Source organism: Gymnoscopelus braueri (assembly GCF_963280865.1).
Source record: "Gymnoscopelus braueri genome assembly, chromosome: 16".
Classification (NCBI taxonomy): domain Eukaryota; kingdom Metazoa; phylum Chordata; class Actinopteri; order Myctophiformes; family Myctophidae; genus Gymnoscopelus; species Gymnoscopelus braueri.
In genome coordinates this window covers 38,887,668-38,901,815 of record NC_137616.1, presented here as the reverse complement: position 1 = coordinate 38,901,815, position 14,148 = coordinate 38,887,668, and the positions used below count along the sequence as shown (strand labels likewise).

The 14,148-nt window shown below is 41.7% G+C and overlaps 1 protein-coding gene across 1 annotated transcript in view; it reads left to right on the top strand.

Annotated features, from left to right (window-relative positions):
- cfap61 (cilia and flagella associated protein 61) overlaps positions 1-14,148 on the top strand; it is a gene marked incomplete at both ends in the record, with an annotated part of 60,230 nt that overhangs the window by 30,538 nt on the left and 15,544 nt on the right. The window contains 3 exons of the mRNA XM_080452816.1: positions 4,245-4,372; positions 12,266-12,370; positions 13,473-13,635. Coding sequence (XP_080308942.1) covers positions 4,245-4,372; positions 12,266-12,370; positions 13,473-13,635 — 396 coding nt within the window. The remainder of the gene's footprint in view (positions 1-4,244; positions 4,373-12,265; positions 12,371-13,472; positions 13,636-14,148) is intronic.

Here is a 14,148-nt window from a genome sequence, read left to right as displayed (position 1 = left end):
TTTTCATATTGGGGGGGGGGGGGGGGGGGTCCCGCCACAGCCAAATCCGTATCATTTTGGGAGCCATCCTTGGCACCGAAAAGTTTTGAGAACCACTGATTTTTAGAATGTATTTTTTGTGGAATCGTCGGATCCTTAACGGGTCTTAACGGGTTAAGTAACACGGCAACCGTGATTAGCAGGCGTACATGTGTGTAGATAAGAGGGAGGCCTGCAGCATTGTGCCCTGCCCTCCTAGATTGTAAAGCAAAGCCTCCCTCTGGCTCCAAGCACTGACGGCTTAATCACATTTAAAGCACCTGTTCCTCTCTCTCTGTCAATACGGGATCACGTTACGCAGGGGGGACTGTGGCCCGTCATGTATTAAGAAAAAAAAAGAAGGTTAAGCATCTCGGCCCGGTGGCTGATAAGGACACAGCTTGCACCTGGCCCCCTGCGCTATACGTGCAACATTTACGCTTTGTTCCGTTTAGTTAAGGTGTAAGTGATGTGTTTTTTTTCCGGGGGTTTAAACACGCGTTAAATAACTCTTTAAATAACCTGTTACTGAACGTTTGTTCAGTAACAGGTGTTTATCCAATCAGGACGGAGAACCAACAAAAAATATCATTCAGCTTAGATTGTATAGTGTATACGAAATGCAACATTTTTCAAACACTTTAAAAGAAAATATATATATATATATATATATATATATATATATATATATATATATATATATATTTATATATATATATATATTCTCAAAAAAAATACAAAAATAGCAGATCTACAAGCTCACAGCGCGTCACTTCGTGCCGCGCTGCGAGCTTGTAGATCTGCTATTTTTTGAGAACCACTGTTCTAAATCCTAAAGAGTTTTCTGAAAAACGTATATGTTGCTATATATTTATACAGCTAAAATCTAAAATGGCACACATGCTTTCCTGGTTTTAAGCAGCATTATGGCCAAAATCAAGACAGCTAACCTATTCGTGCTGTCAGTCAGTATGTTAAAGATGCCTTATTGTGCCCTATAGTTTCATTTCCCTGGTATTTCTGTCTTTTACAATGGCCGTTCTGATGGGTTCACTGGAGTGCTGCCTGTGCACAAAGCCTCTGACCTTTCTGACTGCCTTTCTACTAAATGGTAGCTTTGAGGCTTAAGCCTGATTTATACTTAAGACATTGGTTCTCAAAGTGGGGTCCGGGGTCCCCCAGGGCAGGGGGGGTGTCAGGGGGTCCCCAGCAAAATGTGCTAATACAGTATCATCAATCATTTCAACCACTTCATCCATGTATATGTTGGCTATTAAAAAATAGCAGATCTACAAGCTCACAGCTGCGAGCTTTTAAATCTGCTATTTATGGAACATTTTGAAAATGTTTGGATATTTTTTTATACTTTATTTTTTAACACAAATCATCTCTTCTGGGGGTCCCTGCATGGCACGGAACCTTTTCAGATGGGGGGTCCTCGGCCAAATACATATACTTTTGGGGGTCCTTGGCACGAAAAAGTTTGAGAACTTCTGGTTTAGAAGGCATTTGTAGAATCGGCCTCAGGTGTTAATGGGGTAACCCTTTAAGACCGGGAATGCATCTGTGTCATAATTTTAAAGATTTCTTTGGGCTATTAAAAAAATAGCAGACCTACAAGCTCATAGCGCGGCACCGAGTGCTGCGCTATGAGCTTGTAGATCTGCTATTTTTGAAAAATCGTGAACATTTGAGCAAATCTTTGAATATATATATTTTTCAAAGCGAACATTTGTTACTCAAATCTTTGTTTCTGGGGGATTCTACAAATGTCTTCTAAATCCTAACAGTTTAAAAAAAAATATATATATATGTTGCTATAATCAGCGGACTTTTTCATGTCAAGGACCCCCAAAATGATATGAATTTTGGCCGCGGACCCCCATCTCAGAATATTTTGTTCCGGGGACCCCCCCAGAAGTTGTAATAGAGTTTTAAAAAAATCACTATGGAAAAATAGATATTCATACAAATATTAAGCGAGAGAGGGATAGGAAAAGGATAGAATGAGGGAAAGAGAGGGGGGGAGGGAAAGAGGGCAGGATAGAAAGAGCGAAAGAGAGTAAAACTTGGCCAATTCTGGGCAAGAAACCTGAACATGGCAACACACTGATTGCTTTTTTATTCAGAACGAGAATTTTTCACCGCATCAACCTGCATGAATGAGGCATCACATGAGTAGTTTTGATGAGAAATAGTCATTGGCAATTTTTCATATCGTTTATTCGTCGCGCCGCCTGAGGGGTGAAAGATTTTAAGTTACGCGCTAGTGTCGCAGCCCCAAAAAATAGCACTTCTACCAGTTTGTTGTTGTTGTCGCTATTTTCAGCACACAACTAAGTATAAATCAGGCTTTATTCTGCCGTTGCCCTCACTGTGAGCCACGGGACACGAGACATCAGCTAAATGGCCCAAAAAATGCAATACAAAAACATTGTACATTCAATCTTTTATGAAAACTAAAGTATGAACTGTTCTGTGGCTGTAATGAACATTTTTGTCTCCCATTTGTACACTCAGTGAGTGAGTGTTTCTGGGAATTGCAAGGCACCGTGGCTTGCTTTGGAAACCTTTTATGAATACCCCCCCCCCCCCTCCCTCCCAGCTTTCCATCAGTCAGAATTGTGGGACCAATCTACCTAATTATGAATGATCAAGGGCCCAATTATCAGCCGGAGATCGCAGCCAGCTCTCCACCTACGGTACGGTGGGCCATGGCGCTCTGCTGGAACGTTTGAATAGTAGAACACTGTGTTCCCTGCCATTCCTTTCCATTCTGTTGTCGTGTGACATTTTGAGATTTTTTCTGCACAAATTGTTGGTGCCATCCTAACATTTGGGGCTTAAATGCTGCTCTAATTTCATCTACTGTGAAGGTTTTTCTTCTTCTTTTTTTCGGACTAAAAGCCAGGATTTCTCGCTCACTTCGTTGGACTAAAGTGCCTCTGAGAATATTCAGCGTTGCTTCTTCGGACAATTATCGCTCAACTGGAATTTATTAAAAAAAATCTTAATTCATCCAAATGTGTGCATGATTATATGTGTCGTTGCTGTCGGGTGGAAACCTTTTATTTCCAAAACCGTTTCTTTTTAATTATTATTCTAAAAAAACTATTTAAAATAGTGAAAAAGCCGATCTACAAGCTCACAACGCCTCGGCGTCGTAAGCTTGTAGATCTGCTATTTTCACTACTTTTAAAAAATATATATATATATTTAATGTAGCCAATAATTTTGTACCCCCCTTTTTCTCCCCAATTTAGTCGTTGTGCCAATTAATTCCTCCCCCACACACATTCACTGCTGCTGTATCCTACTGACTCACCTGCCAGTAAGGAGCCCCCACCAGGAGGACGTATAGGGCCTCCGTCCTACTCCTCCCCCCCCCCCCCAATTTTTTCATTTTTTTCCCACTTTTGCCTGAATAGTAATAGTAATTTTGTAAGGATTCCACCCGACAGCGACGATATTGTCTCCGTTCGAGTGGAAACCTGTCCAAAGCTGTTACTATTCAGGATTCAAATTCAAAAGCATCAAAAAGTAGCAGATCCACAAGCTCGAGCGACGCGGTTCGAGCTTGTAGATCTGCTACTTTTGACGCTTTTGTGCGACGCTCAGTGGTGGAAAAAGTACTCAAATTCTTTACTTAAGTAAAAGTACCAATACTGCAAAATAAAAATTACCTGTTACAAGTAGTCCAGTCCAGAATTCAAAATTTACTTGAGTAAAAGTACAAAATGTACTTAAAGTACCAAAAGTAAAAGTACTAAAATGTTTGAAAATAGCAGATCTACAAGCTCACAACGCGTCGCTTTGCGACGCGTTGTGAGCTTGTAGATCTGCTATTTTCTAATAGCCTATGTATAAAATAGGGCTAAAGTGGTTAATGTATGTTTCATAATATCATAATTTATATCTGAAAAGTAACTAGTAACTAATGTTCTCAAATAATTGTAGTGGAGTTAAAGTACAATATTTGCCTCTGAGATGTAGTGGAGTAGAAGTAAAAGTATTGGAAATTGGAAATACTCAAGTAAAGTACAAATACCTCAAAATTGTACTCAAGTACAATACTTAAGTAAATGTACTTAGTTACTTTACACCACTGCGCTGTAGTATGATCAAGTAGTGCGTTCATTTACGTTAAAAAAAAAGTTAGAATATGGAGATAATGGTATGGCGGTGAATCTGACTTATAAAGCCTGACTCTCTCCTCTCCTCACCAGGCACCATATGCTCTGAACCTGCTGAGCAGAAAGCTCAGCATGGAGCCCAAGGTGACCATCAACGCCAGGCTGGTGGTGGTGGGAGCGTCCGACACGGCTCTGAGCTTCCTGGAGACCCTCGTGTTCTGGTGAGAGCATCTCGACGTCCGTTTGTTCCTCAACTCCTTTCTGCAGCTCCTACTCGCAGCTCTCGTCATTGTCGGGGCAGAAACCTCTCATCTCCATATTCTAAATGATAGGATAGGTTTTTGAGGCACTATCCATTTTATAATAAAAAGTATAATAAAAAGGAGTAATGAGTAAACTCATGACAAAATAAAACCGACACAGCCGTGGTTGTATAATGATGTATCTATTCAGAGAACCAGACGAGGTTGACAGTACATGGTAAAAATATAATATAACAGACCGTTTATTGCTTTCATTAACCCCACCCCTCAATATAATATCATATTAAATCATCATATCAACATGAATAGGGGCGAAGGCTCCTCGTTGTCTGGCAAGGCTGTCTGTGCTGAGGCATCGTGGATGTACTGTAGTCACAACTTTCATGGCAGAGAAAGAGTTGTCCAGGGAGCAAGTACATCTTATACTGCCAGTTACGGAACTGTCCCTTCTGAGCAAAATACATCATGCTTTATGCAATTATCCAAAATGATACCAATCGAAATCTAATACACTATAGATTATAAAAATAGATCTAACACTAACTTTTTGTGTTTTATCATAAATTACCGCCCTTCTACAATGTCACACAAAAACATCAAAAGTAGCAGATAGTATGGGTATTGGGTATGCATTCTAGGATTTCTAATGGAAATGAAGAGAACCGTTGAACTCAATCATGCATGTTAAAATGATACTTTCAATAACCGCACAGTGCAGGGGAATATGGTGTAGGTGTGGAAGACTGTGGGCTTGCGCGATGAAAATATTTGTTTGATATAGTGCAATTGTGTCCATAAAAATGTCCAATATTTGTTCGGTTTGCCTTGATAACAGACTGGTACAAATGGGACTCTCTGGTTGGTGATAAGATGGGTCTAAATGGACAGAAATTCTATATTACATGGGTCTTCAACAGGGGATCTGGGGCACCTAGGGGGTCCTCATAAATACTGCAGGGGGGGGGGGGCACCAAATCTTTGTGTGATAGAATTATTATTGTTTTTTTTTCACATTAACCACTTATGAACCCTAGCATCCGTATTTTGGGGGGCTACACCAAGAATAGCCGATCTACAAGCTCACGACGTGTCGCGCTGCGACGCAAATGTTTGGTGTTGAGGGGGAAAAAAGTCCAGAATAAGGACAAAGCTAACGTATTGAGGTTTTAACCCATTGAGACCTGAAGCCGATTCTACATGTCTCCTAAATCTCAACAGTATTCTGAAAAACGTATGTTTCTATATCAGTGGTGCTCAATCTTTTTCATGTCAAGGACCCCCAAAATTATATGTATTTGGCCGCGGACCCCCATCAAAATATTTTGTTCCAGGGACCCCCAGAAGCAACGATTTGAGTTAAAAATATTCGCTTTAAAAATATATATATTCAAAGATTTGCGCACATTTTCACGATTTTTCAAAAATAGCAGATCTACAAGCTCGTAGCGCGGCACTCGGTGCCGCGCTATGAGCTTGTAGATCTGCTATTTTTGAATAGCCAAAAGTGTAAAATAATGGTTTTTAGCTCAAATCTAAAAATGACACAGTTCCAGGTCTTAATGGGTTATGTGGTTAAATGTCTGAAAATACACATTAACATGAATCCAATGTATTAATGGAAAAGGTTATTTGTAAACAAGCAAACAAAAGAAACATTCAAAACCAAAAAGCGGCTCGGTGGGGCAGTGGTAAAGTCCCTGCCCCCCCCACCACTACGAAGGCTGCGGGTTCGAATCCACCGTGGTGCGTCATCAGGCTTTGTCGGGCGTGTCTATGCGAACACAATTGGCCCGTGTTCGGGGCAGGGAGGGTGATACGTGTCACCGCATGTATTCTTACAGGCTGGGGGCGGGACCTGTCAGCGGGGAGTGTTGGGCGGGAGGAGCAGGACGGAGGCCCCCTATGTCCTCCTGGTGGGGGCTCCTCACTGGGAGGTGAGTCAGTACGATACAACAGCATTGACGACACGGAAATGTGTGTGGAGAGGAATTAACCCTTTAAGACCTAAGGCCGATTCCACGTGTCTCCTAAATCCCAACAGTATTCTGGAAAAACCTATGTTTCTATATCGGTGGTGCTCATTCTTTTTCATGTCAAGGACCCCCAAAATGGTATGTATTTGGCCGCGGACCCCCATCAAAACTTTTTGTTCCAGGGACCCCCCCAGAAGCAAGGATTTGAGTAAAAAAATTTGGCTTTAAAAATATATTATATTATATATTCAATGATTTGCACACATTTTCACGAATTTTCAAAAATAGCAGATCTACAAGCTCGTAGCGCGGCACTCGGTGCCGCGCTATGAGCTTGTAGATCTGCTATTTTTGAATAGCCCAAAGTGTAAAATAATGCTTTTTAGCTAAAAAATGACACAGTTCCAGGGTTAATTGGCATAACGACTAAATTGGGGAGAATAAAGGGGGTAAAACATAATTGGCTACTCTAAATGTAGGGGGGGAAAATAAATACAAATAAACATTAATTTACACAACACTGATGATAGTGCTGTCAAATTAGTCTATGAAGCTATCTATGAAATCTATGGAAAAGTTTAATCTGCAACAACATTTTATACAATATAGGGTTCCCTGCTTTTCTGCTTCATCTCTCTCTCTCAGGTAAAGGGGTCCTTGGCCTGAAAAACGTCAAAGACCCCTACTATATCGTCTCTGTCGGGTGGTCCAAAACGGTTACTTTTCAGGATTCAAATTAAAAAACGGCAAAAGCAGCAGATCCACAAGCTCAAAATTCGAGCTTGTGGATCTGCTGCTTTTGATGCTTTTGTGTGACGCTGTAGTGTGATCGAGTAGGCAGGGACGTCACAGGCTCTCAGAAGGTGGGGGGGATGGACTTTCGGTGGACTATACCCCTTATTTTACACTTTGGCTATTCAAAAATAGCAGATATACAAGCTCATAGCGCGGCACCGAGTGCCGCACTATGAGCTTGTAGATCTGCTATTTTTGAAAAATCGTGAAAAACATTTGTAACTGTAAACAAGTTTTGTATTTTCAAAATGTTGCATTTTTGGGCGGAGTTTGTTAGTTTTTTTTCCGTGTTTTGGTTACTTTATTTTGGGTTTTAGGGTTAGGATTAGGTTATTTAATTTATATTTTTGCCTGATTTTACCGATTTATTATCAAAAACACTTTTTTTTTTTTTTTTTTTTCAAAAAGTGGGGGGGTATGAAATCACAGATCTGTGAGAGTGAGGGTGTCGCGTCGTACGCACAGTGAATGGCCGTGACGCCCCTGCAAGTAGGGTGTTAATTTTGTGGGGGAAAAAACACAAAAGGTTAGAATATGGGGATAATTGAATCCGTTCTTTACGATTCATTATTATTCCAGGAATCCAGGGTTAGTCATCACTGGACTGTGGCAGGAGGCTGGATGTGTTTGTTTGCCGTTCAGCCTCTGTCTCTGAGATTAAAGTGCTCCAACCAAACAACAAGCGGGACAGAGCGACAAGCTGATTCGCCTGAGAAGTGATAACTGCTAGGCAACCACGTCTCACTCTGTGTGTGTGTGTGTGTGTGTGTGTGTGTGTGTGTGTGTGTCAGTGTGTGTGTGTGTGTGTGTGTGTGTCAGTGTGTGGTGGGTTGGCATGCGGACACAGGATGATAGGGTGGTGTGTATGTGCACGACGTGCGTTTGCGTGTCAGCAGGCACACACAGCTGCCCTGGGGTCCGGGCATTCAGCAGCAAGTGCTTTAATTAGCCACTCCGCTGTCACGTGCACTTCCAAGAGCACATGCACTCTCTCTCTCACACACACACACGCACGCACGCACGCACGCACACACGCACCGTTGCAGGGGGACCTGCTGCATGGGTGATATCTTGTGTTTGCTGTCACTAATGAGTTGGCTAATGAGGCAGTTAGCATGCCGCTAACTAAGCTAATGGTGGCAACGCATTGAGAAGGGTGAGTGATGGGTCAGCTTCTTGTACGAGACGCAGGGGGAGGGGCCGCCTTATCTGTCCTGCACAAAACTGCTGGCTACCTTACCACCCACTGGACACACACACACAGACAGACAGACAGACAGACAGACAGACAGACAGACAGACAGACAGACAGACAGACAGACAGACAGACAGACAGACACACACACACACACACACACACACACACACACACACACACACACAATGCAAGCTATTTAAGCAGATTTAAGGCAGGAAAGTAGGCCAGACAGGCCAGATATACAGTACTGTATTTCGTCTCTGTCGGGTGGAAACCATATGTTCAAATTATTCTTGTATATTTTGTTCATTATCGATGGTGCTTCTTTTTGAGTGAGATGTGCTCAAAACAAAAACCTTTCATTCATAATATAAAACACTTCATCTTGCCAGCCTGCCTCCAATATTCTTTCATGTCAGTGGTGGAAAGTAACTAAGTACATTTACTTAAGTACAGTACTTAAGTACAATTTTGAGGTATTTGTACTTTACTTGAGTATTTCCAATACTTTTACTTCTACTCCACTACATCTCAGAGGCAAATATTGTACTTTTACTCCACTACAATTATTTGAAAACTTTAGTTACTAGTTACTTTGCAGATATAAATTATTTCTAAAACATACATTAACCGGGGCACGGTGGCGAAGTCGGTAGCGCTGTCGCCTCACAGCTAGAAGGTCCTGGGTTCAATTCCCACCGGGGACGCTGTGGGCGCTGGGGGCGTGTTCTCTCCTCCGCGTCATCAGTGCCCATACCCTAGGTGGGGTTGGTGAAAGGGCCTTTCTGTGTGGAGTTTGTATGTTCTCCCCATGTCTCCTATAGGGTAGTTAATACCCTCACAAAAACATGCAGTAATCCTGGTCACTATACTGCCTCCCCCTGGTCAGCCAGGGTGCCTGATGGAGGGGAAAGGAACTGGTTGGAATAACGTGTTCCTTCCACGCGCTACGTCTAACCAGGGAACCTCCCCCCTGTCAGGTGATAAGAAGCGGCCTGCTTGCTCCTCATGCATTGAAGGAGGCATGAGCTTCAGCTTGGGCTCTCCCTAGGCTGGCAGAGGGAGAGTAGCGCCCAGGATTACATAGGCAATTGGCACTGGGTGAAAAAATATGGGTTACAAAATTGTGGGATAAAAATAAATTAAAAACAACATACATTAACCACTTTAGCCCTATTTTATACCTAGGCTATTTGAAAATAGCCGATCTACAAGCTCACAATGATACAATACTTTTGCACTTTTACTCAAGTAAATTTTGAATTCCGGACTTTTACTTGTAACGGAGTACTTCTACATTGCAGTATTGATACTTTTACTTAAGTAAAACATTTGAGTACTTTTTCCACTAAGCCTGTGCACTATAAAGGACTGGCACAGAAATAATCCTATCAAACATCTAAATGCATGAATGCAGTATGAAGCAGGCCCTAATAACTTACCATATTGGACATATATGTCCGTTGTTGTGTCCTATCGCACCACAAACGGTGAAACGGTTAACCATGAACATTGTGTTCATTTCTTCCATTTTTTTTAACTTAAATGTTTTATCCCGCGATTTTGTAACCCTTATTTTTCACCCGGTGCCAATTATCTATAAGTGATCCTGGGCGCTACACTCCCCTCACCAGCCTAGGGATTGTTCATTTCTGTTGTCACAGTCTTGTGGCCCCCGACTTCAAGTAATTTTTTACTATTGTGGCCCCCTGCCTATACTAGTTGAATACCCCTGAAGTATAGGGCGTTAATTTACGGGGGAAAAAAACACAAAAAGTTAAAATATGGAGATATTGAGGTCTCTGTCCGACAGCAACGATATGTTTGTGTGCATGCGTGTGTGTGTGTGTGTATACTCTGCACTATAGTGAGTGTTGGGGGGTTCGGGGCAGACAGATAAAACACCACACGGTTGTGTGTGTTTGTGGTCAGGCTACAGGGTCACCGTCTCCATCTGTCCTTCCCTGATAGCAACACAAACAGAGGAGGGGGCGGGGTGGGGGTAAGGGTGTAGGGGGGGGACTGGTGGTTACCAGTGTCCAGACCAGGAATTGGCCTTAATGCCTCACAATGCTGTGGTTTACAAATCCCCTTTTGTTCTACGGATTAAAAAGGAAAGTTTGACTAAGTTGAGGTCAGATTGTTGATACTGTGCCTTTATTATGAAATTATTATTATTAATTATGAATTATTTTAATTCATAATAATAGTAATAATAATTATTATTATTATAGAAACAGCTAATTATTTACAGATAATATTTAAATGATATTGAGAAGCAGAACTTATTTTACATGTGGAAAGAGAGCATGGTAAAACCAGGACTGCTTTATGTATTTTTCTCCCCCGCTACCATTGGTCTCCTTTTTATCCAGTAGCCACTCAACAAACATACTAATAATAGTAAAGGAGAGAGCCAGGATCAAAGCCACAGCATCCAAACAATAGATGATACAGAATGCGTCCTTCAAAAAAAAACATGGCGAGGCTGCCAAATACACAATGGCCACTGAAGTAGAATGATTATCATATATATCGTTTGCTGTCGGTCAGAATCCTCTTATCTCCAGATTTAGACTTATTGTGTTTTTTCGTAAATTAACGCCCTACTTGATCACACACTACATCGTCACACAAGTATCTAAAGTAACAGATCTACAAGCTCGAAGCGCGGCGCGAAGCGACGCACTTCGAGCTTGTAGATCTGCTACTTTAGACACTTTTGAATTTGAATCTTTAAAAGTAACTGTTTTGGACATATGAGTTTTCCACCCGACAGAGACGATGTGAGAGTGCCACATAAAAGACATGAGTGTAGATGAGAAACGGCCTGTTTGTTGTTTTTCATTAATTCGTCATCTGTTCTGTTCACATTCCTCGGTAGCATTGCAATGAGGCAGGCCAGGCCAGGGCACTCCAGATAACATAATGGACGGTTTAATGCTGCGTGCCGGGAAAAAAAGACAATCTGCAAGCTCACTACGCGTCACAATTGGGACCCATTGTGAGCTTGTAGATCTGCTATTTGCCCCATTGTACGACGTTAGCGCTCTAAACGCGAGAGAATCATTTACAGCTTTGGTTTTCAAAGTGGGGTTCTTGGGTGGGGGGGGGGGTGGTACCGGGGGGTCCCCAGCAAAATAGCATCACAATCATTTTAACCACTTTATTTTATACTTTGGCTATTCAAAGATAGCAGATATACAAGCTTACAGCGCATCACTTCATGCCGCGCTATGAGCTTGTAGATTATTTTTTTAAATCTTGAAAATGTGTGCAAATCTTTGAATATATATATTTTTAAAAGCGTTTTTTTTTTGCTTCTGGGGGTCCCTGGCACAAAGCACTTTCAGATGGGGGCCCGCGGCCAAATACATTATCAATTTGGGGGTCCTTGAGACCCACTGGTTTACAGAGTGCTTGAGTGCTTCCCCGGCCGAGCCAATCAGAGTGCATGCTGAGGACAGCCACTCACGTCGCATCACATCTCTGTCGGGACGGAGACCTCGTATGTCCAAAACCATTACTTTTCAGGAAATGTTAAAAAAAAATGTAAAACCTGCGTTCTGATGAATCCAATGAATGTATTGTTCAGTCACAAGCTCTTAATACCTTTATTGGCTAAATATTCTTAAAAGCCACAGACACACTTAACCACTTTAACTTTCACTTTAAAAGATGTTCTTTCTTTTTTTTTTTTCCAGATCTACAAACTCACAATGCGTTGCATTGCTTGTAGATCGGCCATTTTTAGCTACTTTTGTGTGGGACACACTGTAGCGTGACGAAGTAGGGCATTCATTTTACATAGAAAGTTGAAATGCGAGGTTTCTTGCCCCGACGTGATGCAACTATAACTGATTCAGTTGTTGTTTCTCCACACAGCCCTCACCTCTGGTTCAACAATGTCACCCTCGTCTCAACCCACGGTTACCCGGGCAACAACAACAACCACCACAACAATGATGACATCAGCTTTCTGTCCACAAGGTGCTGTATTCAGTATCCCCCCCCCCCCCCCACCCCGCCCCCGTATCTCCTTGTACCTCTATCTTGTTTTGTAAATCGTTGTTGTCGGGCAGAAAACTCTCATCTCCAATATTTTTGACTTTTTGTGTTTGTTCGTAAATGTAAACGTCCTATACTTCAGTGGTTTTCAACCTTTTTCATGCCAAGGACCCCTAAATTGATATACATTTGGCCGCGGACCCCCGTCTGAAATTTTTTTGTGCCAGGGACCCCCCAGCAGCAAAGATACCAGTTAATTTTCGCTTTGAAAAATATAAATATTCAAAGATATGCACACTTTTTCAAGATTTTTCAAAAATAGCAGATCTACAAGCTCATAGCGCGGCACTCGGTGCCGCGCTATGAGCTTGTATATCTGCTATTTTTGAATAGCCAAAGCTAAAGTAGTTAAAAATGATTGTGACGCTATGTTAACTCATTTTGCTGGGGACCCCCTGGTACTCCCCCAAGGATCACTGGTGGTGGTCCCCGGACCACTGGTTGAAAACCCCCCTGCCCTACTTGATCATACTACAGCGTCACACAAAAGCATCAAAAGTAGCAGATCTACAAGCTCATGTAGATCTGTAGATCTGCTGCTTTTGCTGTTTTTAAATTTGAATCCTGAAAAGTAACAGTTTTGGACGTATGAGGTTTCCGCCCTACAGTGCCGCACTGCAAGCTTGTACATCTGCTTTTATAGATTTTTTCCTTTTTTTTTTTATATCGAAAATGTTTGGAACATTTAACTCACTGAGTGCCAGAATTATTTCTGCCTATTTCTGGCCAGTGCGATTTTTTTTTTAAAGTAAAAAAAAAAAGTGATTACAGATGCAGCCTTTTCAGTTATAAGTTAAACAAGGAGTGGATGGAGCTGCAAATATTCAGATAATGATATCTTGAGTTCTGAACATTTAAAAAAGAAAAAAAAAACATTCAAAACCTATCTATTTGGGGGGTCCTTGACACAAAAAAATGTTCCACTGTTCTATTCTACGGCGTATTCTTTCTTGGAACTTGGTGAAGTGTGCCTGTTCTGAACAGCTCTCTCTCTCTCTCTCTCCTTCATTGCGTTTGCATGCAGCCATGGCTACAGTAGCAGAGACCGCGTCCATCTGTGCTGTGTGGTCAGCGTGGTGACCGGCACCATGCTGGCCATCGACAGAGAGGACAAACGCGTCCGCGTGTCCGGGGACAGGACGCTCCCCTATGACCATCTCATCCTGTGCACGGGACTGCAGTATCAGGTTCGGGAAAAAGAAGAACGAAATATATTAATAATTGGCTATACTCTAAATTATAGAGAAAATAAAATGAAAAAAAAAGGAAAAGCTGAGATTTTTTTTGTTTAAACTTTTGAAACAATATATTAACCCTTTAAGACCTGGAACGCATCTGTGTCACTTTTAGATTTGAGCTACAAAAGCATTATTTTACACTTTGGCTATTCAAAAATAGCAGATATACAAGCTCATAGCGCGGCACCGAGTGCCGCGCAACGAGCTTGTAGATCTGCTATTTTTGAAAAATCATGAAAATGTGTGCAAATCTTTGAATATACATATTGTTTTAAAGCGAACATTTTTAACTCAAATCTTTGCTTCTGGGGGTCCCTGGAACAACATATTTTGAGATGGGGGTCCGCGGCCAAATACATATTATTTTGGGGGTCCTTGACATGAAAATGTTTGAGCACCACTGATCTAGCAACATAGGTTTTTCAAAAAACTGTTGGGATTTAGAAGACATTATTTTGTAGA